At 44.6% G+C, this 27,118-nt stretch overlaps 1 protein-coding gene across 1 annotated transcript; it reads right to left on the reverse strand.

Moving 5' to 3' along the window:
- On the reverse strand, positions 1-26,744 carry GDF11 (growth differentiation factor 11). The gene is made up of 3 exons (XM_084837348.1): positions 26,328-26,744; positions 2,954-3,327; positions 1-461 (listed from the first exon to the last, which is right to left on the reverse strand). The coding sequence occupies exons 1-3, from the start codon at positions 26,728-26,730 to the stop codon at positions 81-83; spliced, it is 1,158 nt and encodes a 385-aa protein (XP_084693474.1). The 5' UTR covers positions 26,731-26,744; the 3' UTR covers positions 1-80.
- Positions 26,745-27,118: the final 374 nt, after the last annotated feature.

The following is a 27,118-nucleotide window of genomic DNA, read 5'->3' on the forward strand; positions in this document are numbered from 1 at the left end:
ATTCATCAGTGTCAGGGCGCATCATCAAAGCAGGAATCCAGGGACATCGAGAGAAGGGAGTGACAGGACAGGCAGGGGGTTTAAGAGCATCCACACCTGTCAACAACCATGCCAGGGATTTTGCCATAGATGATCTGCTGTTTGTCATTGAAGTACAGCATGTTGATGGGGGACATCTTGGTGGGTGTACAGCAAGGCCCTGCTGAGCCCCGGGGATTGGCCTGCTGCACCAGATGGGTATGGGGATATTTCTGCATGAACATATATTCGCACTGGCCTGAACAGTAGTTGGCTTTGTACCGCTTGGGGGCGATAATCCAATCCCAGCCGAAGGCCTCAAAGTCAACAGTCAGCGGGTAACGGCAGCAACGGGACTCAGTTGAGTGCTCATCACAGTCTAGCCCCAGATTCCTCCGAGAGCGTTTGTTGTTCTCCAGAACACGCAGCTCCATGAAGGGATGCTAAGGGTGGGATTGGAACAAAGAAAATACAAAGATATGAGTTCATGTGCAATGTCTACTTGCCCATATCCTTTGGCAAGAGATAACCAGCCCATGGAAGAGACATGGCCTGCAGGGATAAAGTTTTGAAGCATGTCGGTTCTGTTAACCATCTACCCATAATCCATTCTTCTAGCACCATCTGTCCATCTCTCTCTGACCCTATACAGCCTTTAAAGTAACCCAACCTTATTCATTTACATTCATCTCCCCAGCCTTATCCAATTCTGTTCAGCCCCATCCCTTATTTGTCTTTGGAAAACCATCTTTCCTCCAATCTTAACATTACTTATCACAATATCCAGTCATTTATCCAATTCTCAGCGGTAACCTTGAGTAGCTTTAGTCAACTTAGTGCCCAGATGTATCAAACTACTACTCTCATGAGCCCTAGGTAGCATGGTCAAGCATTCTGGGAGCTGTAGTCCAAAACATCTGCAGGGCACCAGATTGGGGAAGGCTGACCTTGAGTATTGCCTTTTCCCTTTTAGAGGCCAAGCACAGGTTGACTTTAAGTAGCTATTATTAAACCGATGGTTACATTCCATAAGCAAATGCAAGGCTACTAAGCAAGAGAAACGCAGTGTGGGATGCGGACCCATCTGCTCCTACCAAAAAAAAAGAAAGAAAAATGAAGTGGATATTCTAACTAGACAGACCAAGAGAGAAATTTATAGGTAGTGGTTGAAGATGTGAAATAAAGGGAACCACATAAGGAATATGGAGAGTACATATTTTTATGTGATTTTTTTTTTACTTTGTGTTTTTTATTACAAAATCATCTGCATGTTTTAGCAAGGTTTCATTTAATCAAATGTAACTGAATTATTAGGTAATTAATTCTACTTAACGGAATAAGCTTCAAGGAAGTATTTGTAAAAAAAGAAGAGAAATAACAAAAAATATATAAGTACGCAGATATTTTTGTATAGGAAAAATGATGTAAACATGTAATTTACTAAATGGCTGTTTACATGACAGTAGTTTAAGGATTTCATTGGATAATGCTGAATTGTGGAATATAATCCATAACATAAAATATCTCCTCCAATATACCAGTGAAGTATGATCATAATTCAAAATGTGATGTCCTCCTAGTAGCAAATACTTTAGTAAATTCTGAATTTCTGAGGAAGACATCTGGATGTTAGAGAGGTTTCAAAGCTAGCATAGATTGGAATTTAAGGGTGCAATCCTATGGGGGTAGGCGGCCACCGAACTCGGAGGCGACCGCCTATCCAATGCAGGGCAGGAGAAGCGTGGAGGGGATCATCCCCTCTGCCCTTCAGCTGCCCTGCATTTGTGGCTAGACAGCCAATTTCAGCTGTCTAGCCGCGGGGAGGCAGAGCAGGGGAGGCAGCTGCCAAACAACACATAGGATGTGTTGTACTGGCATTTCCGCCTTCCCCGCCTCGAAACGCCCTGTTTTGGCCGCTCCATGCTCCTCTTCCGAGCGCGGAGCATGGGGCTGTTCCGAGTTGCCTACAAGGCAATGTGGGGGTGGGGGAGAAGGTCGGTTCTCTGGGAACTGACCTCAGAGCGTGGGCTCCAAGGTCGGTTCCCGGAAACCAACGTATCTTATGGCCGTCTAGCCGCTGACTGGCAGCCATAGGATTGCTCCCTGTCTTATTTTTTAGTTATGTGAATAATATTCAATATTTGTGACATGTTGAAGCTAGATAAGAGGTGTTGAGATGTGACTGAGGGAAACTGCCATGGTCATGTGTGTTAGAGAGCAACAAGAGGTTTGCCTGAAACTGTGCAGGTTATTGTACCCTGGCTATTCCAAGATTATTGACTGGATATTTATCTAAGCAGAGGCCAGTAATATCAAAATGCACAATGACTGTTCAGTTAGTTAAAAACTAGCCAACAGTCATTATGATAGGGGTGAGATCAAATAAGGAGAGGGAGATCCTTACCAGGGAAGGCCAACACCAACAGCCACTAGTCATCAGGGCCACTAACCTACATGCAGTAGCATTGCAGTCCTCAAATAATCACTGGGGCACAGGAGTTTCTTTCAGCTCCCCAAGGACTCTCAAGCTGCCATCACTGAGGCCACCACAGGGCAAACAAATGGGAATGAAAGGGAAAGCACTTCCCATTACCCAGTACAGCCTCCCAACATGCAGCTCACTGGTGGCACCTTACCCTTGTATATCTGTAACAGAACAGTGAGTCAGACATTTGAGTCAGCATTGATTCTGAAAGAGAGCACCTTCTACTGAACTCCCACCTGCTCCCTCAGCATAGCTTACCCTAATGCTACAACAGGGCACTGAGGCCAGACATGATAGAGTTGAGCATGTCCTAAGAAGCTCCTTACGTTGACAAACACTTGTAGCTTTTGTGAGCTCTGTGAGAAATTAAAACATCTCTTTGTCCTCCAGCTCCATGTTAGGGGCTAGGATGGAGAAAGAAGAGGGCAAGGGATGTTTCTGTTTACCCACCAGGCCTTCAGCGCCAGGCCCAAGAGAGGTGACAGCCAGGTCATTGCCGTTGGGATCAAAAGCATTGATCTCGATGCCCCAGTTGTTCTGAGGCTGCTTGAACCAGTTCTGCAGTACATGCTTGAAGTCAATGCTCTGCCAGTGGCCAATGCGTGAGTTCAGGTCAATCTTGAGGGAGCGGATGCGGATGTGGCGACTACCATCCTCTGTCACTGGCTTAAGACGTAGGATCTGTAGGTAGACTGTGGAGGTATGCTGAACGGGCCGCAGGTACACCCACAACTGTGCCTTTACTACCTTGGTGAACATGATCTTAGGGCTGAAGTTGAAGAAACAGCAGTGTGGGTTGCCTTCAATCTGTACCACAGGATCCGCTGGCAGAAACAAACAGAGAGAGAAGTGAGCAGAACTTCTTCACAACCCCGGTTTCCCAGTGCTACCATCAGGAGCTTCTGGTTAAGGAGCAAGTTATGCAACCCCTGATATCACATATTAACTGCACCCATCACATGATAATGTGGTTTTATGAAACTGTTATCATAACTGAACTTCCACAGTTCAGCTTTCACAGAGATTTCTTGTTGCTTGAGCACAGCGCCTATCAATGGAGGCAGTCTTGTACAATAAAAAAATATTCCTCAACTGGCTGTGTGAATTAATCTCAAGCACAGCAGATATTTAACCCTCTCATCAGGTGTTCATTCGCAGGATACATCTTTTCCTAAATGTGAACCCAAGAGAATTGCATTTTTTCTAAAACAGAAGCAATTAACAGACCATTTTTTCCATATCTTAACAATATAAGACGGGAATAAATAAACCATTGATTCTCAATTGGATAATTGGTAACCAAGAAAAAATATAATTAGTATCCCAACAATGGATGGTGATGGTGGGACCCAAAAGGCTGGGGTACTCATGAAAACATTCGATTCCATTTATGGAGTTCTGTAGGATAATATTAGAAATAATTCAACTAAAACATTTTTTCCTAACTTATTAACCATGTAAAAACTGTTATGCTCCCTAGTAAAGCCCATGGCCTGGATCCTGAGTTGCCTTCCACATTCACAGGCCTGTAATCAAGCAGAGGATTCCACTGACAGAAAGGGGGGAGGCAAATTTTGCCAATTTCCCCTCTCTCCCTGCATCCCTTCCCAGAGACCTCCCCAGCTGTCCAGGGCGAATGGAGGGCTGGGGAAAGGGGTAACGATGAAAGTCACCTCCCCCTTCTGCCAGCAATAGTGTCCCATAAGCAGAACTTCATTCATAGGATGTTCCCACTGGCCAAAAAGAACTCAGGATCCAATCCCATGCATATAAATTAGTGCAAAACTACCCTAATTTATAGGAATTCTGAATTTGGGGGGGGGGGTGTCCATACATTGAATATAAGAACGTTTTGGGTCACTGCTGCTATATAAAGCTATAGAAATATACCAGTTACTTATTTTGGCAGAAAAATGTTGCTTATTGCAAAGTGGTATTAGCTATGGAGCAATCTGCCCTGTGGCAAACATGATCTATTGTTATGTTGCCAAATAATTCTGATGTCTCTTATTAGGAAGCAGTGGGGAAAGGCACATTGACAGTGCAATCCTATATGTGTCTACTCAAAATAAGCCCCACTGAGTTCAACAGGACTTACTACCAGTTAAGTGTGTATAGCAAGGGTCCCCAACCCCCGGGCCACAGACCAGTACTGGGCCGTGGCCTGTTAGGAACCGGGCCGTACAGCAGGAGGTGAGCGTAGGGGTGTGTGAAACCCCCTTACCTTGGGTCCATGGGGGGGGGAGGCGATCCGTCCCTCCCCCCTGGAATCCTCCCCAGCCGGCTCCACTCCGCGGCGAGTCCACAGAGCTGCCAGCCGGCTCCAGCTGCTGGCGGACTTCCGGCTGCTGGGACGCAAATGGCATCTGCATAGCAGACGCCATTTGTGTCCCTGTTCTTCAAGTAATAGGCTACGTAAATCTTTACGTAGCCTATTACTGCAAAGAACACGGATGCAAGCGGACCCCCCCAGTCCGTGGAAAAATTGTCTTTCACGAAACCGGTCCCTGGTGCCAAAAAGGTTGGGGACCACTAGTGTATAGGATTGCAGCCTTAATTAATATTGAAGTGCACAGGTAATGCATGGAGAGGAGGGAAGAGAAATGGGGGCTGGGTAGGAGGACTGATATAGTAAAGTTGTTTTAATCCTGTCCTCAATATATTGCTCACAGGGAACAATGCATCAGGGAGGATGTATTGGCAGAACTGCATAGGCAGAGTTGCAGAATGAATGGAGCTGGAAGCTGGAGCAGCTGCGTGAACCAAACTTGGCTAGGGAATTTTGAGGAGCCTGCTCATCCAGTACTCCAAACCTCACATTGATTCAGTCCATTCTTTGTGTGTGTGTGTGCGCGCACGCACACACGCAAGCACACACATATGTATGTATGTATAACAACATTGTATCATTCTCAGAGTACATACATAACCCACAATGAACCCTAAACTCTAGAGATGCATACTCAGTATCATATAGTGCAGATTAGATTTTTATCCAGCTCTCTTTTGAAGTTTCAGAACATAATGTAGCCATCCTTTTTGTAGTCACAGAGTGCTTAAGGAATTGTGTAAGAGTGAGTTTTTCTCTTTTTCCAGTACATGGTTTTTTTTACAGAAACATAATAGAAGCTTAGTAAACGTGCTCTGAAAAGTACATAATCCAGGGGCAGGTGTGATCCTGCATTTGAGCCCTAGAATAGAAACTACACCAGTGCTTTGGATTACATAAAACCTCAGGCCTGGTCTACATATGCAGGAGTATGAAGTGGGGATGAAGGGGTAAATGCCAAGGTGGCAGATTGGGCTGCAGATGAGGGATTCCAGTTTTGAGTGTTCCACCACATTAATAAAAATCCCTGAAAATAGAAAACTAGTGAGGCAAACAAGAAGAAATATCCCACCCTTTGCCAGCTGTGCTGGTTCTTTTTATTTACAGGGAACTCTTAATGTATGGAAACATTAAAAAGTGTGATCACCCACCTGCAGTCTGAAGTGATGTAGTCCATTTTACTGCCTAAACATTCCACCATGTCTTATTTTGTTGCATGTGTAGACCAGGCCCATGTGAGATGCATCCATCTCTAGGGTAGGACCTATCACCTTGGCAATAGCCACACAGCAGTGCCTATTATTAAATATTGTAAATAAAATGAATTGAACATGAAAATGTAATTGCCTCCGGGATAGGCAGACAGTCTTTGTGTAGGGACTGTTGATCAATAGCTTTTGATGTAGGAACATAAGCCAGCTTTCATGCCATGTCACACTATTTGCCCATCTAGCCCAGTAAAGTCTACTCTGGCTGGCAGCAGTTTTTCAGGGACTTTGGCAGAGAGTGATCTTTCCCGTTACCTGCTTCCTGATCCTTAAAACACAAATAAACTGGAGATGCTGGGAATTGCACCTGGGACCTTCTCCATGCAAGGCATGTGCTCAGTTACTAGCTATGGTCATTCCTGCCACCTCCGAGTACAACACAGCAGCTATTTAACAGCCACACAGAAATACTGCATGCTAGTCTAACACACAGAGTAAAAATATCTCAGCCAGCTACAAAAGAAGCAGTAGCAGGCTGAAGAACACTGTAGCAGCGCACACCAGCTCTTGCACTGAGAAACCTTGAACGGTCATAACCATGTGAGAACGAATGCTTGCATTTCTCCCTGTTCTGCTTAGGCACAGTTTCAGAGTAGGCATTGTTCCTGACTCAGCCAGCAGGAGGCAGCCATTTCAAAAGAATCCTGAAAGGATGGGATTAGGACCACCCCTTCCTATTGGCAGCCTATTGCCCTGCCTGTAGCAGCGCAGACAACTTTTTCTTTGGGTACATCATGCAAGAAAAAGAACACTTGTCAGCTCTCCAGTGTCCTATCTCTTCTCAACCCACTAGTCAGTGCTTGGTCTCTACTAACTGGCTTGTGCCTGGTTTGGCACCAGAATGTTATGCCTTAAAAAAAAAACCCTCAAAGCTCCTTCCTGGGTTGACTCACCTACTAGCATTCAATCCTGATCTGGTGTTCAAAATTTCTTGCTTCCCCCACCCCCACCAGCACGCCTTTCTTAGTCTGTCAACTGCCACTCAGTACTTGGCCAATAATACATAACACGTGTGATGTAGTGCCAGAATTTTCCTGTTAAAAAAAACAACCAGTACTCTTTTAATAGATGGCCCTCTTAGCATTGTAAGACTTAGCATTGTATGGCTGCTCCTAAGCCTGAGGCCTGCTTTGGCATCAGAATATTTCTACTTTTTACCTCATGACTCCTTCCAAAATCAGCCCACCACTCAGCACTTGATTGATACTAGGGCTTAGGCCTAACTAGCAACAGAATTTTCCTCCCTTTTTTACCTCAGCATTTCTCCCCTAGTCAGGCCCCCATTGCTAATAAGGCTCAGACATGGCTTTGAAAGCAGAATTTCCCCAATTCTTAGCCTCAGCACTGTGGCTAGTCAGAGAGGCAGCTTCCGTATGGTTGCACCTGGTGCTGGCTCTCCCTCCTCAGTGCACCACAGTGGCAGTAGTAGGCAGAATGGAGATGGATAACTGGATCCCAGTCTCTCTCCTCTCCTGATCGGACTGCACCCTGAGGAGCAGTGTCAAAGCACAGCAAGAGCCAAACAATATCAGCATGACCAAGGAACTGATGCATAAGTCAGAAAGAGGTATGTCCAGCTCAAGCTTGTGAAGAACACAATTCCCAAGGTCATGAGTTAACTTTAAAGTGTGTATGAAAAAGACCATATAGGCAAGAGTGGGGAACCTGTGGCCCTCCAGATGTTGTCGGACTCCAGCTTCCATCAGCCCCACCCTGCATGGCTAGTGGTCAAGGGTGATGGGAACTTTAGTCCAGCAACATCTGGAGGGCCACAGGTTGCTGTAAGAGCTAATAGCACAAACTGCCTCCTTCCAAACCTCCATCGAATCCCCTCCCCACTTCTTCCACAGACAGAGCTTTTTGCTGTTCAGGAACAAGCCAGAGATTAGCACAGAACTTCTCATCAGAACTTAGAAAGACGGACACCTTCCCATGACCAGACTCTTTATTTATTGCATTTATATCCAGCCTTTTTTCCTCCTTGAGGATCCCAAGATGGCATACATAATCCTCCTCCATTTTATCCTCACAACAACCCTGTGAGGTAGGTTGGTCTGAGAGTCTGTGACTGGGCCGAAGTCACCCAATGAGCTTCCATGGCTGAGTGGGGACTAGAACCCAGATCGCCCAGCTCCCAGTCCAGCACTCTCGCCACTACGCCACACTGGCATAGGGAATTCTTCAGAAAGCAGAAAAGAAGCACTTCCACTCCTAACCTTCCTTTATATTGTCTCAGAAATGTAAAGCTTCCATATAAGACTCCAAAATCCAAAGGAGAGATGACTACTCTTTCTGCCTTCAGTCTTGTGTTCAGTAAGTGAAAAGCATGTTCTATTGGGTTGAGATCAGGTGACTGACTTGGCCATTGAAGAACATCCCACTTCTTTGCCTGGAGAAACTCTTGGGTAGCTTTTGCTGTATGTTTTGGGTCATTATCCATCTGCAATATGAAGTGGCGTCCTATCAGTTTGGCAGCATTCGGCTGAATCTGAGCAGAAAGTATAACCCTATACACTTCAGAATTCATTTTATCAGCAGTCAGGTCATCAATAAACACCAGTGACCCAGTTCCATTGGCAGCCATACATGCCCATGCCATAACACTGCCTCCACCGTGTTTGACAGATGATGTGGTATGCTTTGGATCATGAGCTGTTCCTTTCCTTCGCCATACTTCTCCCATCATTCTGGTACAAGTTAATTTTGGTTTCATCAGTCCAAAGAATCTTATTTCAGAACTGGGCAGGCTTTTTGAGGTGTTTGCTGGCAAAGGCTAATCTGGCCTGTCTGTTCTTGAGCATTACCAGTGGTTTGCACCTTGTTGTGAAGCCTCTGTAGTTACATTCATAAAGCCGTCTCTTGACTGTAGATGTTGACAGTGACATGCCTCCCTCCTCAAGAGGGTTCTTGACCTGGCTAGATGTTGTGAAAGGGTTCCTCTTCACCATGAGCAGAATGCTGCGGTCATCCACTTTAGTGGTCTTCCATGGTCTGCCAGCCCTTTTGCTGTTGCTGAGCTTGCCAGGTAATTCCTTCTTTTTCAGGATGTTCCAAACTGTTGTGTTGGCCACTCCCACTGTTTTTGCTATCTCTCTGATGGGTTTATTTTGTTTTCTCAGCCTAATGATGGCCTCCTTCACTCACATGGACACCTCTTTGGGCTTCATGTTGGGAGTTCCAGTGAACAGCTACCAAATGCAAATGTAACACTCTGAACCACCTCCAGGCCTTTTATCTGCTTGATTGGTCATGGGGTACCCAGGAAACAGGCCACACCTGGCCATGCAGCCGCTTGTCAGCCATTCGTTCCATTATTTATGAGCCCCCAATGATGGGGGGGGGGTGCATGCCACTGGCTGTACTTCCTGAATGGTTAGTGCCCCACTTTTGTCCAACCCCTTGAATTACAGCTGAAAGTCCTGACTTCGCTCCCATCTGGGTGTGTTTCCTTTCAACTTCAATGTGGTGGTGTACAGAGGCCAACTACCAAAACAGTTATCCTTGTTCCAATATTTCTGGCCCTGACTGTATGAGGATATTAATAGGGCCATTTCAAGGTAGGGCGGCCAGATCCTGCCTATAGCTTTCAAAGTTTCAAGGTAATATTAGAAGATATAACCACTTTGCTTCCTGTGCCATACCTCCACCAGTCCATCCTCCCCTGCCTGCTCTAGTAGCAAAGCTTCAGTTTATTCCAGAGCAGTTGGGGAAGGAGAATGAGCAAGGGAATGGGTTACAAGCTGGCAACACTAGTTGAACAGTTACCTATTCTATTATCCATTTTGTCTAACATTTTAAACTTATTTTTATTGTAAAATTTCAACCAGAGGAAAGGAAGTACAGAGAAAGAAAAGTTGTGGCTACCTAGATTTGAATATATCAGTTTCAAATGTTGAATGCATTGTAAGGTCTTCAATCCATTGAATTACAGGAGGTGAGCATTTAACCTTCCATTTTGTCTAAAATTGAGAAAGGTATAGTTGTTAGCATGTGGGGTTACAGACCAAGCTAGGATAGAGAGACATCCCCCCATCCCCACCTATGGATAGATAATAGATGTTGGAAGATGGAGACCTCCCCTCAGCCCACCTGGGCAATGCAGCATCTACAATAGGCACACCTATACATGCAGAAAGGACAGTACAGGAGTTTAAGCAGGCAACATCTCCCTTATCCACTCACTCCACTTCAGAATGTGTGAGGTGAGGGAGTGGCACAAAGAAAGACGGACAAACGTTCAAATGGATAGGTAGCAAAGTAAGAAGACAGACCCAATCAACAGAGGTCAGAGAAGATAAAACATGCAGACAATAGAATTAATTGAGCAACAGGAAACCTAATGTATTTCAGCTTTAAAAGCCTCTTACACAGGAGAGAGCTTAATTCAGAGAGAAAAATATATTATTAAATGAGATTGTTGTATGGTTCCTGTAAAAGGTTTGTTACTGCTATCCAAAATGGGGAAGGTTTTTTTTTCTCTGTGCTTTCATTTAGTTAATAGCTAAATATGCTTCCTCAGTAGACAATGATGGCTTAATTCACAGCTTAAGTATTGACTTTTGATGGCTTCTAGTTACACAATACACCCTCCTTCCTTGGGAGGGGCTGGAAAATAGTTTGGCAGGTTTGAATGTAAGCAGAAAAAGAAAAAAGAGAAGGAACTGACAAGAGTCTGACAAGAGAAGGAACTCTGGGAGAATCCCAACAATGTGTTTTTGGGGAATCTGATGCTGCTTTAAAGACTAGCAGTGTCAGGGTGCTTCCTTGGTCCCAGATGTTCAACTTGTTATTTCTAAACAAACAGATATTACAAACACACTGGGCCAATTTGCACAACACAAGGGTGGTTAATAAGTCATGGTGGGTTCTGGGTGGTTTGTTAGCCACCTCAACCACCACCCTTGCCAGGTTTGGACATCACGACAATTCGTGCCCAGTAAGGGTAATTTTGTAAATTAGGTGGCATGCAACTGGCACATGCAGGGTGGTTAACAAGCCACCATGGTTTATTAACCACCAAAGCCTCCCTTCTCCCATGGGGGCTGACTCTTAAACACTGTCCCTGAAATCCCCTACTGCTTGGAAAAGTAGGGGGAACATATAACAAGCGCATAGGGAAAGAGGATACATTCACACACTCAGTAAGGCCAGCTATGAGGCACATACCATCCATTATCATACATCATCCTGGGTTTTCCTAGAAAAATATGATATATGCAGACAAAATAAACATATCTATAACAACTTCTGAGGATAATATGATATACTGACCACCACAACAGAGCTGAGAAAGTGAACAGCCCTGGATTGTTAGGGTACGAATTGAGAGAGGAATACTCTCATCCCAGGAAAGAAATTAGGGCCTCACAGAAAATCATTCCCCTCCCCACATAGATGAAGGACTAAACTGAGAATCCCTTTAAATTCCTACAACAGGTAAGCCAGGATAGTGGCTTTAAGCATTAATAAGCTGGACAGTGAAAACAAAAGAAAGGAATACTCCAGGTCAAAATGCTGGAGACATGAGATCCCACCCTCCCTCAGCCCATAAAGAATGGCTAGGAAGAGAAATGGAGGATGACCTCCATCAAAACAGACAGTCTAGCCATTAAAATTGAGTGTTCTTGCTATACAGATAAGCTAAGCAGTGTGAGAGGAAGGCACTTCCTTCCTTCTCCCCCTTCTCCCCATCAGCCAGCAGTGCCCAGTGGCCAAACCCCCTACGCTCCTTGTCTGTTCACAGACATCTGGGTTACATTGAGCTAGGAGTGCTCCCTTGCCCCTGCCTGGTGCACCCTGTTCAGCTTAATCACCCCCAGCTGCATGTGCCATGAACTGCAGGCCCTGCTAACACGCCAAGGTCATGACACGGACCAGCCTCCTCCTCTCTCTCTACAGCCAACCACAAGCGAAGGCCTCTGCTAACAAATGCCCAAGGCAATTTGCTGTGCACAAGTCCCAAATTAATGCTGTGCTCCTCTGGGAATTTCTCTCCTCCTACCTCAGTCACTGCCAGATCTTAAAGTGACAGAAAACCTCTCCCCCCTCCCCACAGTGTTTTAGGCCTAGCTATAGGAAACACACTACACAGTTACAGACATTGCCCCAGCTAAGGTGAAAAAGGCAGCTATGAATTGGAAAGGCACACAATCCAGTCTTGGAAGCAAAGGCATGCTAGCTTACTAGGAACTGTGGTTTGTTACATTGAGGTTTCAAAGTGAGGTGGGGCTGTTTGTGGGCGTCATTCACTAGTACCTGTATTTAACTTAAAGTCTCTTCTCTGTTCCTGTGGCTCATCTCAGTAGTACTGAATGTGTCCCCCCAAAACTTGCCAGGGCGCTGTCCATGGTTCTGTGTCCTGCCCCTAGCCATTCCCCCACACAGGAAAGGGGATAATTTCCTCCTGTGGTAAAAAGCCTATTTCCATGACTGGATGCTCTGTTCCTTTATGTTCTCCCGCTCCACCCATGTCCTCATTGCAATGTGACTAGCAGTCCTGGAAGACCAAGTTCCATGGATGGATCTAACTCACTGCTCCATGAAATTCAGGGAGCCTCAAAGCAGGAGAATCTGAGCTGGATCTGTCCCCAAATATTGGGGCTACAAGACAATTAGAGTAGATTATACCTCATCCATGAATTATTTAAGCGATATCTAAGATGTGGATGCTCAGTTATGGGGGCATTTTCAGTCTCCTTCTGAACCTTCATGAATTCGCCATGGGCCTTGTCAACAAGGAGTGGGATTTCTATGGGACTTAGATGAAGAATAGTTCACAGGATATTGTTACAGATACAGATCAAGATGTTATTGAGATGGAGCCTGTAACAGCCCTCACTCATCCTCAGGAATTGGTGAATGCTTTCTTACACAGCTTACTCCAAATACTACCCATCAGAATTGTGGAATTGGCTTTGGCTCCTTGTATGGGGTATGTACCCTCTCTTTGCTTCAGGACAGCTGCAGTCTGTCCAACTGTTCTGACATGATCCTGCAAGCACTCATGTTCTGAGTGCTTGAGAGGGAGGAACTGAGAAGAGAATGTGCAATTGTCTAGTAAATGCATGCAAGTGAGAAGCAGCACAAACTGAAATATTTAGTTATTTGTTTTATTTAGGTAAATTTATACCCCACCCTTCTATTTAATACAATATTGAGGATAGCTAACACTAACAACAAAGTTAAAAACATCTACAAAATCAATGTATAAATCATACCAGTACAATAAAACAGTAAAAAGGCAGGGGAGGGGGCAGATAAAGGCAGCTTAGAACAAGAAATCAGTTCATTAAGAATAATCAATGCAGCAAGTCAGATGCCTACCAGAATTAAAACAACAACAACACCCATCTTAATTAGATGGCAGAAAGCCAAGAGAGCGGGGCCCAAGTGAGCTTCCCAAGATAGGGAGTTCCATAATTTGGGTGTGACTACCAAGAAAGCTCTCTCCTGCATCCCAACCAGTCATGCCTCCTCTGTTAGCAAAGGCATGTGGAGAAGAGCCTCCCCAGCAGATCTTAAAGAGGAGGCAGGCTCATACAACAGGAGACAACCCTTTAGGTATCCTGGGACCAAGTTGTTTAGGGCAGGGGTGCACAACCTGAAGCCCTGAGGCCACATATGGCCCTTGGCCACTCCCTGTGTGGCCCCCAAAGCTAGCAGGATGCCACCCACTTTTCCGCACAGCCCAGCTACCTATCCTTTCCCCGCATGTGTCACAGCCAAAGCTGTAGAATATATTTGAACATCATTCTTCTACTTACCCAAACATTTAAGGGAGCCTTCATTTAACCACTTATCATCATTACCATTCACTGGCAATTTGAAACTTCTACACAGTCAGGCTGCACTGGGGGTGGAAACACCGGAGGCATTTGGGTATAAATATTAGGTATGAACAATATCAACCTTCTGGTTAGAAAGGTGGCCTCTACAGGTCAGAGAGGAGATGCAAGAGGAAGATGGGATCAGTGTGGAGAAGGCTACTGCCCCCCACAACTTGTTTCTATTGCTGCAGCAATGGGTCAGACACATTCTAGACTTGAAGACATGATTATCTTCACAAAGAGCTTCCAGTCTATTCATCCTACTACACACAAGCTGAATTCTACCAATTCTAGCATTGTAACATCTGTCTCCTCTGTGTGTATACTATTCTAATGGCTAGTCACCCCTTTTGGTAAATACTTTACTTTTTAAGTAGAATTTATTTGGATTCAGCCATTGGTTTTCATTTCTCTCTCCACCCCTTCTGTATTTAAACTGTTCTTGATAGCTAAATAGAAGGTACTTCTTATATTTCTGTCTTACAGCTTATTTTAGGTTCCATTGGTAATCACCCCTGCTAATCGCCTTCTCTCTCTCTCAGTTCTGTGTGTCCTATTAACTTGTATTCCTAGGCTGGGAGGGGAGTCCAATTCTTAGGCATCCACATCAGTTTTTCCTGAGGCAAGACCATTTTAAAAAACAAAACGAAACATCAGTCCTACTACATAGGATTGAATCAATATTTCAAATATTTAGGTTCCAGGATCAGATCTCTAAGTGTCTAGGTTTTTCCTTGCCTCCAGGGCCAGATTAAGAACACAAGGGCACTATTCTGAGGCCCTGTATATCTTTAATCCATAATAAGTCACGTGTTCCTCCTGTGAGAGCATTCAAACAGACTGTCCCATGCACACACACAGCCTCCCACTTTCTCATCCTGCCTGGGTCCTGAAGTCTTTTACAATATTTATTTTATTTATTTCATTTCTATACCGCCCAATAGCCGAAGCTCTCAATATACATAGCATTCTGTTCTTCATACTGGCTAAATTCCCATATTCTGAATTCCTCTATAGATGGGAATATGATGACCAATCCTTTGTTTTCTGATTGAGGATCAGTTATGTTTTGAGAGAGAGGAATTGTTGAAAACTATCAGAATGTCACACTCCAGTCTCTTCCCTGGAAAACACCCAGGTAATGTGCAACACAGAAAGAGTTATAGTTTGGGTGGGACCCTATCATGTACCTTACTTAGCATAATGGTTAATCTGGCCCTGATCACTCCCTGGTTAATACATCTAATTAGCACTTGATGCTGCAGCAACACAGTAGGAAACCAAGGTCATCTTGCTGACATTACACACATACTTGTAAAATTCTTTTACACAGATACAGCCTTGACATATATAGTCACTACTGATGACCACATGTCATATGCTAGAGTGGCCACAGCTGACTGAGTGACCTAGATCACTCTATACAGTTTCACAAATGCAGCTATTGTAGAGTAGTTATAATGCTGCTTACATTCCACTAGCATCTTCAACTGATGTCAATTCCTCTAATGTTTATAGAATCACACATCACTGTTGAGGGCAATGATAATTTCCACTTACTACTTAAATGTTACTAATGATGTTGCACTGGAGAACATTTCTACAGCCAGATGCTGATATGCCATGCTTCACAAGTGTTAACGGGAATAAACCCCTCAAGATTTTCACAAATACAAGTATTTATGACCACACATAGAAATCCACTGGTGGTAATAACGTAACCTCAATATAGTTCTTTCCACAAATTAAGTACTGGAGGCTTACAAGATCTACTTTGTTTTTCACTAAAACCCTGAGGTCCACCAACCAGAGCCAGGTGCAAAATAGTGGTTCAAGACATAGCATTGCAGAACAAGGTTCTGAGCATAATCTCAGCCCAGGATTTGTTTTCACTATCAGAAATGGAGCTTGCATACAAATCTATTCCTATCCACCATCACCCCCAAGCTGTCTCGATTTCAGCACCCTAATTTAGGAGGAGAAAGGTCTTTTGTATTCTTAAACCATTAATAATAAGAAAACCTTGCTGATCTATTGCAAATCACTTGGAGATCTACCTTCTGCTCACCTCTGCTTTACAGTTGCCTGCGTTTCAGTGGGACCTGGGCAGGAACTCTGTGCAAGCCCTATTAAAAAGGATGGAAGATGTAGCACCACTGTCTGCTAGAATTAACCATGTATTTACACAATAAATAAGAAAATGCAATTGGGTTTTCTTAGCGCAGAAATACAATTTTACAGAAAAATATTATAAATGCAGCCCTGGCATAAATGGCCTGTAATTAATGAACATACCTTAGCTAACCCTCTAAAATATCAGCATATTTTATTTATTCAGTTTTGACAGATTTCCCCATTCTACAACTTCTTAAAAATGGACATAACTGAAGTCACAACTCTGACCATGCCTTACAGTACCAGCCTCAGTCCTTCGCTGCTGTATCAACATTCACTATCCCCAGCTCTCCTGATGCCCCTCTGCCTCAAAACCCTGACCTCACACTTTCCAGCAAAACACCCACAGAATGCAGTACAGATTGGGGGGGGGGGGAGTGTAGCGTTTGGTGGATTTCACACTGTCACCCTCCCCATCTCCCTTCAAGGTACTTCATTAACTTTCCCTCCCCACCTCCAGGGCCCAAATGAAAGGTCAGCAGGGGTCACGGGTAGCCAATAAATGGTTTAGAACCCAATTATCCTTCCCTAGTCTATGGGTGGGGGAAATGTACGCTTTAGATTAAAAAGGGGGGGCAGGACAGAAGGAATGAAGAGAGGGGACCCAGAAAGGTTTATGGCCCCACTGCCTATAAAACCTTCCCTTCCTTCTGTTCAGGAACCATAAAAATACTCACACACACAATTGCTTCATGAAAGAGTGTCAGGAGCAAAAATCATAACTGTCATCAAGGGAAAAGGAAATGAGGATAAAAGATAAGGACTCCAGGAGATAAAATCTGGGGCCCAGTGGATTGGGTCCAGTGGATCAGCTCCACCCCATCCAATGAGCCTAGGGCAAAGGGAATTATTCCAGGTAGCTAATTAAAATCAGATTGGACTACCCTTGTCAATTTCAGTCTGGGTGGTGTGTGCACACTGGCTTTATTTTATTTTTGGGGTTAGGGGTGTTGTTAAGACGAGAGGGATGGTTGTGGGGAGGAGCAGCAAACATTTAACACAGAAAAAAGCCCCAGCGTGTCGCCGATTTTATGGGCAGTAAAATTTCAAAGCCATCCAAGTCTATTAATGCTGGGGAAGGAAATTTCTCAATGAGCTGTAGAATTGGCCAGGAGGGAAGTCCTTCTCCCTACTGCGATTCCTCACACTTGTGCCCCCCACACCTTCCCATCCAACACCCCTTCCTTCCGCTCAGCCTTCACACGCTCCAGACCATACGCTGCCTCCCCTCCCAGCTGACAACAGTTCCCAGTTCAAGTGAGCATTTGGAATCAGATTATTCCAAAAACTTCCCTTTAATGCAAGGGAAACAATATGCCAGGTTTATGGTTCTGGAATATATGCAAATTCATATAATGATGCATCTATTCCTACTGTACATCACCTCTTGACAGTCTCACAGTGTAATTGTATGCTCTTTGGGGCAGGGATAGCCTGATCTGGATGCACAGAAAATTCTGCTGTCGGCTCCAATTGCCCCTTTAGATTCTCTTGCATCACAAAGCATCACTCACACACTCACTTTTATCTAAGTGGAGATATTTGTCCCAATAAAGAGATATGTATCAGTGATATGAGAGCCATACAATGTCCTTTCCCAACCTTTACTTCTTCAGAGTCCTGGCTCTGTAAATTTTAAACTCACTTCCCATGTCCGCAATCTATATGATAAAAATTTAGTACTGTTCTCATTAAATGATTACGTAGGCATCATTTATTTACGTCAAACACCTTGCTTCTAAACTACTGCTTGCGAGTCTCCTAGAGCTGCTTTTCTGTGGTAGCCATTTTGTCTTCCAGTTCAGAGGCTAGGGTTTCTTTTGCAGCCATGCATTATGTTCAGCTGATTTCAAGTCCAGCAGTTCAGTGTGAATCACCCCTCCTGAGAGCATAATGGCTCTCAGCTCTTTGACTTCTTTAACCTCCTCAGCAGTGTTCTGGAGAAGACTTGACATAGCATACAAGGCCAATGTGGAGGCCTGATGCACAATTTTAGATCTATTTGATCTGTAATAGGTCACTTTTTCACTTTCTCTGGGTGCACAGCATACGTTTTTGTACTACAAAACAGTGCTCAGGATTTGTAAATAGATCTCCCCATAAATTGAGGGGTAAAAGGACTCCCAATTTGAGGGCCAAATGGGGTGGGTGGATGTTTCAGCTGGGAGCCTGCTTGCAACACTGCTGACATCTCTCACACTCCAATCACAACACCTCTTACTAGATCTAGTTCTAATATAGCCACTGAAGAGTACAGTAGACAACAAGGAAGGAAAAAAGGACCATCTATGCTTTCTCTTCTTGCTGCAGACTACAGGTCCTTTCTACAGCAGTGAGAAAACATCATAATTTTGTACAACCATACATTCTGCAAGGAATAAGTTCTGAATCTGCCCACTGAGGCAGAACAGTTAGAGGAGATGCAGGCAACCTATTTTGGTCCGTGGGCCAAATTGCCTTCCCCTCAACCAAGTTAGTGGGCCGGATGAAATCAAAGGGATGGGGGCCCTGCCCTGAAGCCACTCCCCTCCCATAACATCAAGTCTGCCCTACCACTTTTTTCTCTTCTCCATGCAGAAAGTGAGGCTGTTCACACAACACGCTAACCCACACTCGGTAGTTGAGTGTGGTTTGTTTTGAACCATGGGTTGTTTGTTGAACTGTGGGTTAGCATGTTGTCTGAATGCAGTCAGGGTGGCTTGTTAACCATGCAGCATGGCTTATTTTTTCTAGCAAGCCACCTTGAAAACCCATGGTTTGTTGTTGGGTTGTTCAGGGTGGTTAAGAAGCCACCCTGGCTGCGTTCAGACAACACGCTAACCCACAGTTCAACGAACAACCCATGGTTCAAAACAACCCACACTCAACCACCGAGTGTGGGTTAGGATGTTGTGTGAACAGCCCCAGAGACTCAGCCAGCTCTTGCAAGTGCTGGCCAAGTCAGGCACCTCCTTCTCACTCTGGTTGCATCCCAGTTGGGAGGCAAGCAGTGCAGGAAGGGACTTAGCTGGAGCTTGTAGGACCCAATCCTGCAAGCCCTTGCTGAGGTAAGTGTAATCCCTTCATTATCCAATCAGAGACTGAAGATACCATGGGGATTCCTCTCCCCAGGCCAGGGAGGAGAGAGCTCACATGGTGCCCAACCCTCTGTGGGCCAGATTAGGTAGCCCCGTGGGCTGGATTAGGCCTACAGGCCAGAGAGTGCCTTCCCCTGAGTTTCTCAGAATCCCTACTGCATTTGTTGCAACTGTAGAGCCATTGCAGTGAAGGAGAAAAGGGTATCTTTTTAGAGATAGGTAACTGAAGCATCTATTCCATTTGGTAGAACAGGAAAACAAACCCAAATGCTCTGAGCCCTAGTTAACCAATCACTGATAACTGAAGTCCATTGGCCAAATCCATTTGGATGATGCCAAGTGGACCACTAATTTTGAAAGCTCTCCTCCTCACACAAATCTGCTGAATCCTTTGTTAATTAAAACCAGGGACTTTTCAACGTGTTCCATCATTCCTCCGAGAGAAGCTCTGCTTGAAGCTGTACCATGTCCAAGACTATAAGGGAGAAGGTCCATTTCCTGGGCAGCCCTTTACCCCAGGGAAATTATAAGCATATTGAAGTGAAAATTTAGTAAGGAAAATTAACTGGGAATTAGGAAGAATCTAGTTAGTTCTTTGGCTGTAAGTTTGTTTTAGGAAGTCTGTAAGGACCATAGTCTCTTTCTGATTCCATAGAAGCAAGCAGTGTGGTGCTTGACACGGGCAATGCCTAGGAATCAGAAAGAGGAAAGATTTAACCCCTTGCTCCTAAACTTCTTCATCGCACAGCCTGTGTGGCTTTAATTCCAGACCTCATGGCATGAATCTTGTTGATCTGAACCCAGGAACATCAAACTGACCTTGTGATATGTTTGCTAAAGACCACTGAGAGAAACCTAACTCTAACATATGGTGTTGACTTCAGTCTTCATTCCAGAAGTTGCGCTGACTGTCCTAATCCTTTATGAATGTGACTTGAGCTGAAGCAGTTTCTGCTTCTAATAAAAGTCAACCAAATTATTTTTATACCAATTCTGTGTTACTGCTTGGGGAACCTAGAGACATGATACTCTGTTCCCTTTAGGTGCATAAGCAATTGTTACTGATCAGCAAACAGCTTTGTCTTAACACCCGCAAGACATGAATGATCAGGAGTTCACCATTACCATCTTAGCAGCAGCAAATACTCTGCCCAAGGTACAGATGGTTACACAACCACACTATAATAATACCATGCTGGTTCTGTTGAGGACCCTCCTTTCACTCTCATTTTCTGTGCCAGCAGCTAAACATACTTCCTTTCCCCTTTGTGCTTGATTGTTTCCCAAAATCCGCTAGAGACGGACAACCTCATGATGACCCACCCGCTAAGACTCCCATGACTGACTGATGGATTTTGACTCTCCATTTGGTATAGACTTGTCAGAAGTCAGATAGATGTGGGTGGGGGCTGGATTCTCTGACCAGCATAGAAATCTGTGCGGACAAGAAGCTACCATCAGAAAGTGGATCTAAAGATACAGCCAGCTTTTTGCAAATTACTCTTCTAAGAAGGTTAAAAAAGGGCCATGTATCCCTGAGTGTGGTGGCAGACCTTGTGTATACAAGAAAGCAAACATGCTTTCTCTTATCAGTAGCAAACTGGTAAAGAGCAATTTAATAATACAGTCTTGGAAAAGCAAGGCAGAGAGCTAGAGCAACTCCCCTATGAGGAAAGGTTACAGTGATTGGGATTGTTTCGCTTACAAAAAAGGTGAGTACAAGGAGACATGATAGACATGTACAGATTTATGCATGGTATATAAAAGGTGCATAAGGAGAAGTTTTTCTCCCTCTCTCATAATGCTAGAACTCAGGGTCATCCCATGAAGCTAAATGGTGAATGATTCAAGATAGATAAAAAATAGTACTTCCTCACATAGTTAAACTATGAAATTCGCTACCACAAGATGTAGTGATGGTCACCAACTTAGATAGTTTTAAAAGGGAATTAGACATATTCATGGAGGACAAGGCTATCAATAGCTACTAGTCATGGTGGGTATATATTGTCTCCAATATCTTAAGGCAGTATGCCTCCTCTCTATGCCGCTTTCTGCGGAATATAAGCAGAAGGGTGCTATTGCATTCATGGCCTGTTGTGGGCTTCCCACAGGCATCTGGTTGGCCACTGTGTGAACAGAGAGCTGGACTAGATGGACCCTTGGTCTGACCTAGCATGGCTCTTCTTATGTTCTTAATTATGTTCATGAGGTGGCAAACCAAAAGGTGTACCCAAGAACTGACTGATACAAGGATGAAGAGACAGAATAAGTTTACTAACCGGTATAATTAACATTGTCTGAATTAAGTTCATATAATTCCAATCAATGTTTAACACTAACAGAGAAGGATTACTGCTCTGTGCAACAGAAGTGGGGAAAATCCAGCTTCCATTGTCACCTAATTCTAAGCAGAAGGATGTTGTCACAGGAAGGTTTCCAGTCTTGGTGCAGTAGAACATATTCTGTCTGCTGTATTGTGTTCTCCATAGTGCTATAGCATCCCCTATACACGCATATCATAAAATGGAAGCAGTGAGAGGACAAAAAAATTATAGCTCTAGGGGCAACATTATACCTTAGAGGAATCTGAAATCTAGTTGCAAGTAAGAGCAAAGATGAAAGGTGCAGAGTAGCTTTTCCTAATTTGGGATTGTCCAAAAGCAAGGAGATGGCATCACAGGGACCATCACCACAAAAGATCAGCTATAAAAAACATCTAGAGAAGAACACCCCTCTTCCTCCCTCTCGCTCGCTCTTTTTAAAGGCAAGATCTGAATGGGGAAAAAACATCTGGAAGATCTTTTGGTCACTATGAGAAAGCGACAGGACAGCATTAGGACAGACTGGTTTCTATGAATAAAGAATGGGGGGGGGGGGGTCATGGCAGTGCTACAGTTCCTCTTAACCACCAGCCAGCTAAGGATTTGGAAAATGGTTGTTTTCTTTGGGATGGACAATATTGCCTCACAATATTGCAAGCAGATTCTTCATCCAGAAAGGTCAAATGCTTGTATTCACAGCCTCACACACTCATTACAGCTGGAGTTCTATCAAACCCAAGTACAGAAAAGAAGAGGAGCCAGGAACTACCTTCTCTCATAGGCCCACTGTATCTCCACAGTATGATGGGACCATGTAAGTCCTTGCTTTATCGTATAATAGCAAACAAATGTAGCATAACAGTTGCTTGCTCTGCTCCTTCCACATGGAGGCATGTAAAGCCAATCATTTTTATCCATGAGGGGGCAGGAATTACATCTTTGGATGTATAGACTCTTCCAGAAAAACAAGAACACATATCCATCTACAAGAGCAAAATGGACCAAACATGCCTTCTTTCCAGTTCAGTTTTGAGTCCAATTATGTAACACGTATTTATAAATTACTCCTCTCTGTCCTTATTTACTATACAGGCTTTAGTTGTCCCCTCATGCCAAATATGAGTGACTTTGCCTGAAATTTAGCGATGAATACAGATTAAATATTTTGCAGGTATTTAAAATACCTTTTTAAAGGTATTAATACTTTTAATACCTTTTAATACTGCCATCATGTTTGGCAGTAGTTTTTATCTGTCTCTTCTTAAATAAGCTCTCCTTTGCAAAGGATCTAAACTCTTGTCTCATAGCAATTTCATTAAAAATTTCTTGGCCTGTATATCTAACTGATAAGCAGTGAAGTAATTCTGAACTGACACATCATTGATTTTTAAGAAGAAAAATTACATGCCTCTTCCAACTTTATGGAGCTGGTATAATCAGCACAAATTGCTACAGAATTAAGCAGAAGCTTATAGCCAACTTACTTACCACCGAGTCATTTTTGGGATGATATATCTGCTGATACTTGTATAATAGGCTGTGGTTAAGGAAGGCAGAAGGCAAACATGTTACAGAAATCGGTGGCAACCACAGCTCCTCTATTCTACCCTCTATCTGATCCCACTCCAACTCCCCTCACTCTCAGCTAGCTCACCAGGCATTATTTACAGGTTTGGGCTGATAATCCAGCTATGAATGTTAATGGGACAGTGACTATAGGCAGAAAATGGATTTAGAAACATTTAACCATTCTCTGATCGGGTCCCTCTCATGCTCAAGGCCTGTCTTTATGTCCATGGCTCTCTAATTCAAAATATTAATTAGATAAAAGATTGCACACCATCTTGTATATCAAAATGGTAAGAAAAATATTACAAAGGAAAAGGGAATCAGCCATTTTTAGATTCAGGGAGGCCATTTCTGTGGTACCCAAGGTGCTGATAAGGAGCACATAGGTAGCTCTTCTATCTGGGTCATGGATGGAGTGGAACAGATCTGTGCCTGTGAGGTTATTTGCAGTGTAATCAACAAATGGCCCTCATGTTAGCCAGTTAACAAAAATGTTAGCGCCCCTAAAGCATTGTGATGTATTTCCCATTCAAAATCTCAGTCCCCCGCCCCACTCTGCTTGATGCTATTATCTGAGTTTTACTCTAATTTGAAGCCTCATCAAAAGTTGTGTGTTTGCATGTGCATGCATATGCAAGCTGTAGTTCACACATGCATCCACATGGATTAGCGTACACTTGATAGCTCCAATCCCACTAGGTTAGTCATGGTCAAGTCTCACTGAAAGAAACAGAATTTCAGTAAATTGCAACTAACTTGTTCCATTGGTTTCAATGGAGCTTAGTGATATCTAGCTTTAGCTGGATAGCGGCTGATAACTGCAACTGAATGTTGCAGTTGTGTGAACTGATTTCATTGTGTGTGAACTGAGTTGTGTGTAAATGTGTGAACTGACTTCATTGAAAAGCAGTCCATTTGAGGAAATTGAGACATTTGTAAGTTGTATCTATGGTATTGTTTCTGTGACAACCCATTTACACAAGTGAGTCACTTGATTTGCAGTCATCAGGTGATGGACATGTATATGTGGGCCAGTCTGCTAGATCAAGTTTTTAAGCAGAGTTGTAGCATCTGTTATATGTCATGTTTTGACATAAGGACCATCTGTCATAAGAAGTTTTTCATTGAGGCTAAGGCAAAGAGGGAAGGCATTAAGCTTCAGACTCATTATGCAGAGCTACAGCTATTCATGTGTCTACACTTTCTCTTCTCTTCAGGCCCCAGCACAACTTCAAGAGGACCTTCTGGATGAGTCAAATACAGATTTTCTTTTTTACCTTTAAGGGTACTGGTGCTGAGGTTCCAGTGTCTCACTTTTCAGATAGAATGCTTCTGCTGCTTGCTGTTCTACAGTGAGTCAACTAGGATACAAAAAAAGAACAACCTGCTGCTATCCAGTCAGTAGCAGCTGGATAGCCATATGATTCTAATTCCTCCCACAGCTGTATTCAGTGGCTGAATGTGCTTTACTGTGTTAGGCTGCTAGCCCTGAGCTAATGAGACAATACAGAGGTGCCTCTGCAGCTGGGCTGTTGCCCTCACTAAGCCTCCCAGCAAGCTAATAGCTGCTTTTTTATCTAACAACTTGACAACAGATCTAACTATTCTAAAGAGAAAATAAACATCTGTTTTAAAATATATGACACTATCCAGACTGCATCTGGGGAAGTGCCCCTACCATCCCACCCCAATTATGCTACTGTCACACAGAGAACTTCATAGGAAGCTTTAAATTCTCCCCATAAGCGCACACCCAGAACAAAATAGGTATCTGGCAATGCCAGAGTTAGTTCCAAACACCATAACTCCTGAAACACACTTTGACTAAGGTTCCAACTTCAAAGGTGCCTACAGGGCGAATATTGTTGTTGGGTTTTCACATTCAACCCACTTGCACACAAACTTGGCAAAGGGCATTGTGGCAAGAAATATTGCAGAGCGCATAGGCCTAGACTGTCACCACCCCCCAGTGACTCTGTTTATTTTCCCAAAACACTAGGAAACATTTATTTTTAACTGTTTTTGCACAGAAGAAAAATGCAATCCATGTGAGTCTATAATAAATGGGAGAAGTACAAAGGGCCATGGATCTTGGCAGACCTGGAAAGAGAACAGGGAGGGAGTGTGTGTGCATGATGGGGGAGGCAGCTGGATATTCCAAAGGCTCCGGCTGGGCAAACTTCTCGAGCTGTTTGCAGCTGGCGAAAGGGAACCTCACAAAAGGGATTATGCCTTAACTTGGCAGGGGGAGAAAAAGGGGCCACACTCTCCAGCAACAAGAAATGTCGTTTACCCTTTCTACTTGCAAGTGAGCATGACTGGCAGAGTCCTTTCAAAATCATGACTCCTTTGGCAACTGTGCTCCAGGGGCAGAGCCACTCCATGACCTTTCTTAGGTTTATTTGGTTTTGGCAAAAAGTACTTTTCATGCAACACCAACCCCCCCCCCCACACACACACACACACCTTTCGAAAGCGTAGCTCCAAACCACAGAACCTCCGCAAAGAATACAGCGACAAAGCTCACAGCTAAGGCGAATTTGCACAATACTCAAAATGCAAAAGGCTTGATGGAGCCACTTTCTGCACAAAGCACAGCTTTCGTTCAAATGCACCCAGTTGGCAAAGAACTTTGCACAACTTAAAGAAAAGCGTTGTTGTTTTTTGCAATAAACTGGGAGTGGGGCATTCTCCCTTATTTTTCAAACACAACTAGAGACAGATAAATATATCTTTGAAGAATGATGCCTTAAATTCGCACCAGAACATATGGAACCATTGATATCTGTCCCCTCCCGGCATTTGCTCTCGAGTGGGCGGGCGTGGGGGTGGGGAGTGAAGCATGGGGCTAGCCTGAGAGTTAGCCCATAAGAGATATTCAGACAAATTCTGCCAACGCTGTGGAGAAAGAGATGCCTTCTTCACACCTGGTCGGCGCCCCCCAGATCAGCCATATGCAGAAGGGAGAGCAATCCGTTCCCCTTGATTCAGAGGTCCCTGACGATGGCAGCGCTGCCTCTTCTCTGCGAGTGATTTATTCCTAGCTGAAATAAACAATACGCTCCAAGACGAGCAGAGGCGAAGCGGGGTGGCTGGCCGGGAATGCTGCTCTCTTCCTCCCCCAGATCCGAGGGAACGAAAGTTGGCTCTGCCGTTCACCCCAACTTAAGCTTCTCCGCCCGCCCGCCCGCCCGCCGACCCACCTCCCCCGGTCCCTTCCCGGTGCTGCCTCGTTAACAAAGAAGCCCCCACTTACTTTCCTGTGCCATGCTGATGACAGTCTCCGTGGTGGCATGGTACTCATCTTCCTCCAGATAGTCGTCGTGCTGGAAGGAGTCCCCCTGGAAGTCGTGCAAGTCCAAGATCTGCTGCAGCGGAGGGGCTTTGGGCAACAACTGGTTCACCACCTCCCGGGTGATGTTCGGAGCCTCTTTGAGCCTCAGCTTGCTGAGGATCTGGGATTTGATGCTCTCCAGCCTCATTTCTTTGCTGTGCTTCCGCCACATGCACACTGGGCAGCCTTGGTCCTCTGCCTCTGTCACCAGGGGGACTCCCTCCGTGGGCGCTTTATCCGCCCCTCGCTCTACCGGCTCCCCCGTGCAGAACTCCGAGGACAGAACCAGGAAGCACAGGAGAACAGGCGACTTGGGCACCAGCATGTCTGGCTATCTTCTCTTCCCCCAGCCCCCGAACCCCTCTCCTTCCCCTTTAAGACCAAAATCCCGCTGGCTTGGCCGGGGGCTGATGGACCGCAGCTGCCGGAGGCTTAGTGGGTGGTGGTGCCCCCGCTGCTGATGGCCAGAAGTTCTTTTGGGTTGGAGATGGTGGGTGACTTGCTGGTTGGGGGAAGGAGAGGGGGGGGACGAAGAAAGAAGGACTCTCCTTTTATATCCCAACTGAACTGTGTCGTAAAAAGCCTTGATTGGCTGCGAAGGCAACAAAAGATCTCCTGGTAGAAGGGCTGTCACCAAAGGGGGAACGCGAGCGAGTTCTCCGCGCTCCTCTTGTGTCACCGCGAAGCATTCCAGCCTCGCTCGTCTCTGTGTC

The sequence above is a fragment of the Heloderma suspectum genome, chromosome 2 (genome assembly GCF_057233095.1).
Source record: "Heloderma suspectum isolate Gila_16-S chromosome 2, 16-S_ref, whole genome shotgun sequence".
NCBI lineage: Eukaryota > Metazoa > Chordata > Lepidosauria > Squamata > Helodermatidae > Heloderma > Heloderma suspectum.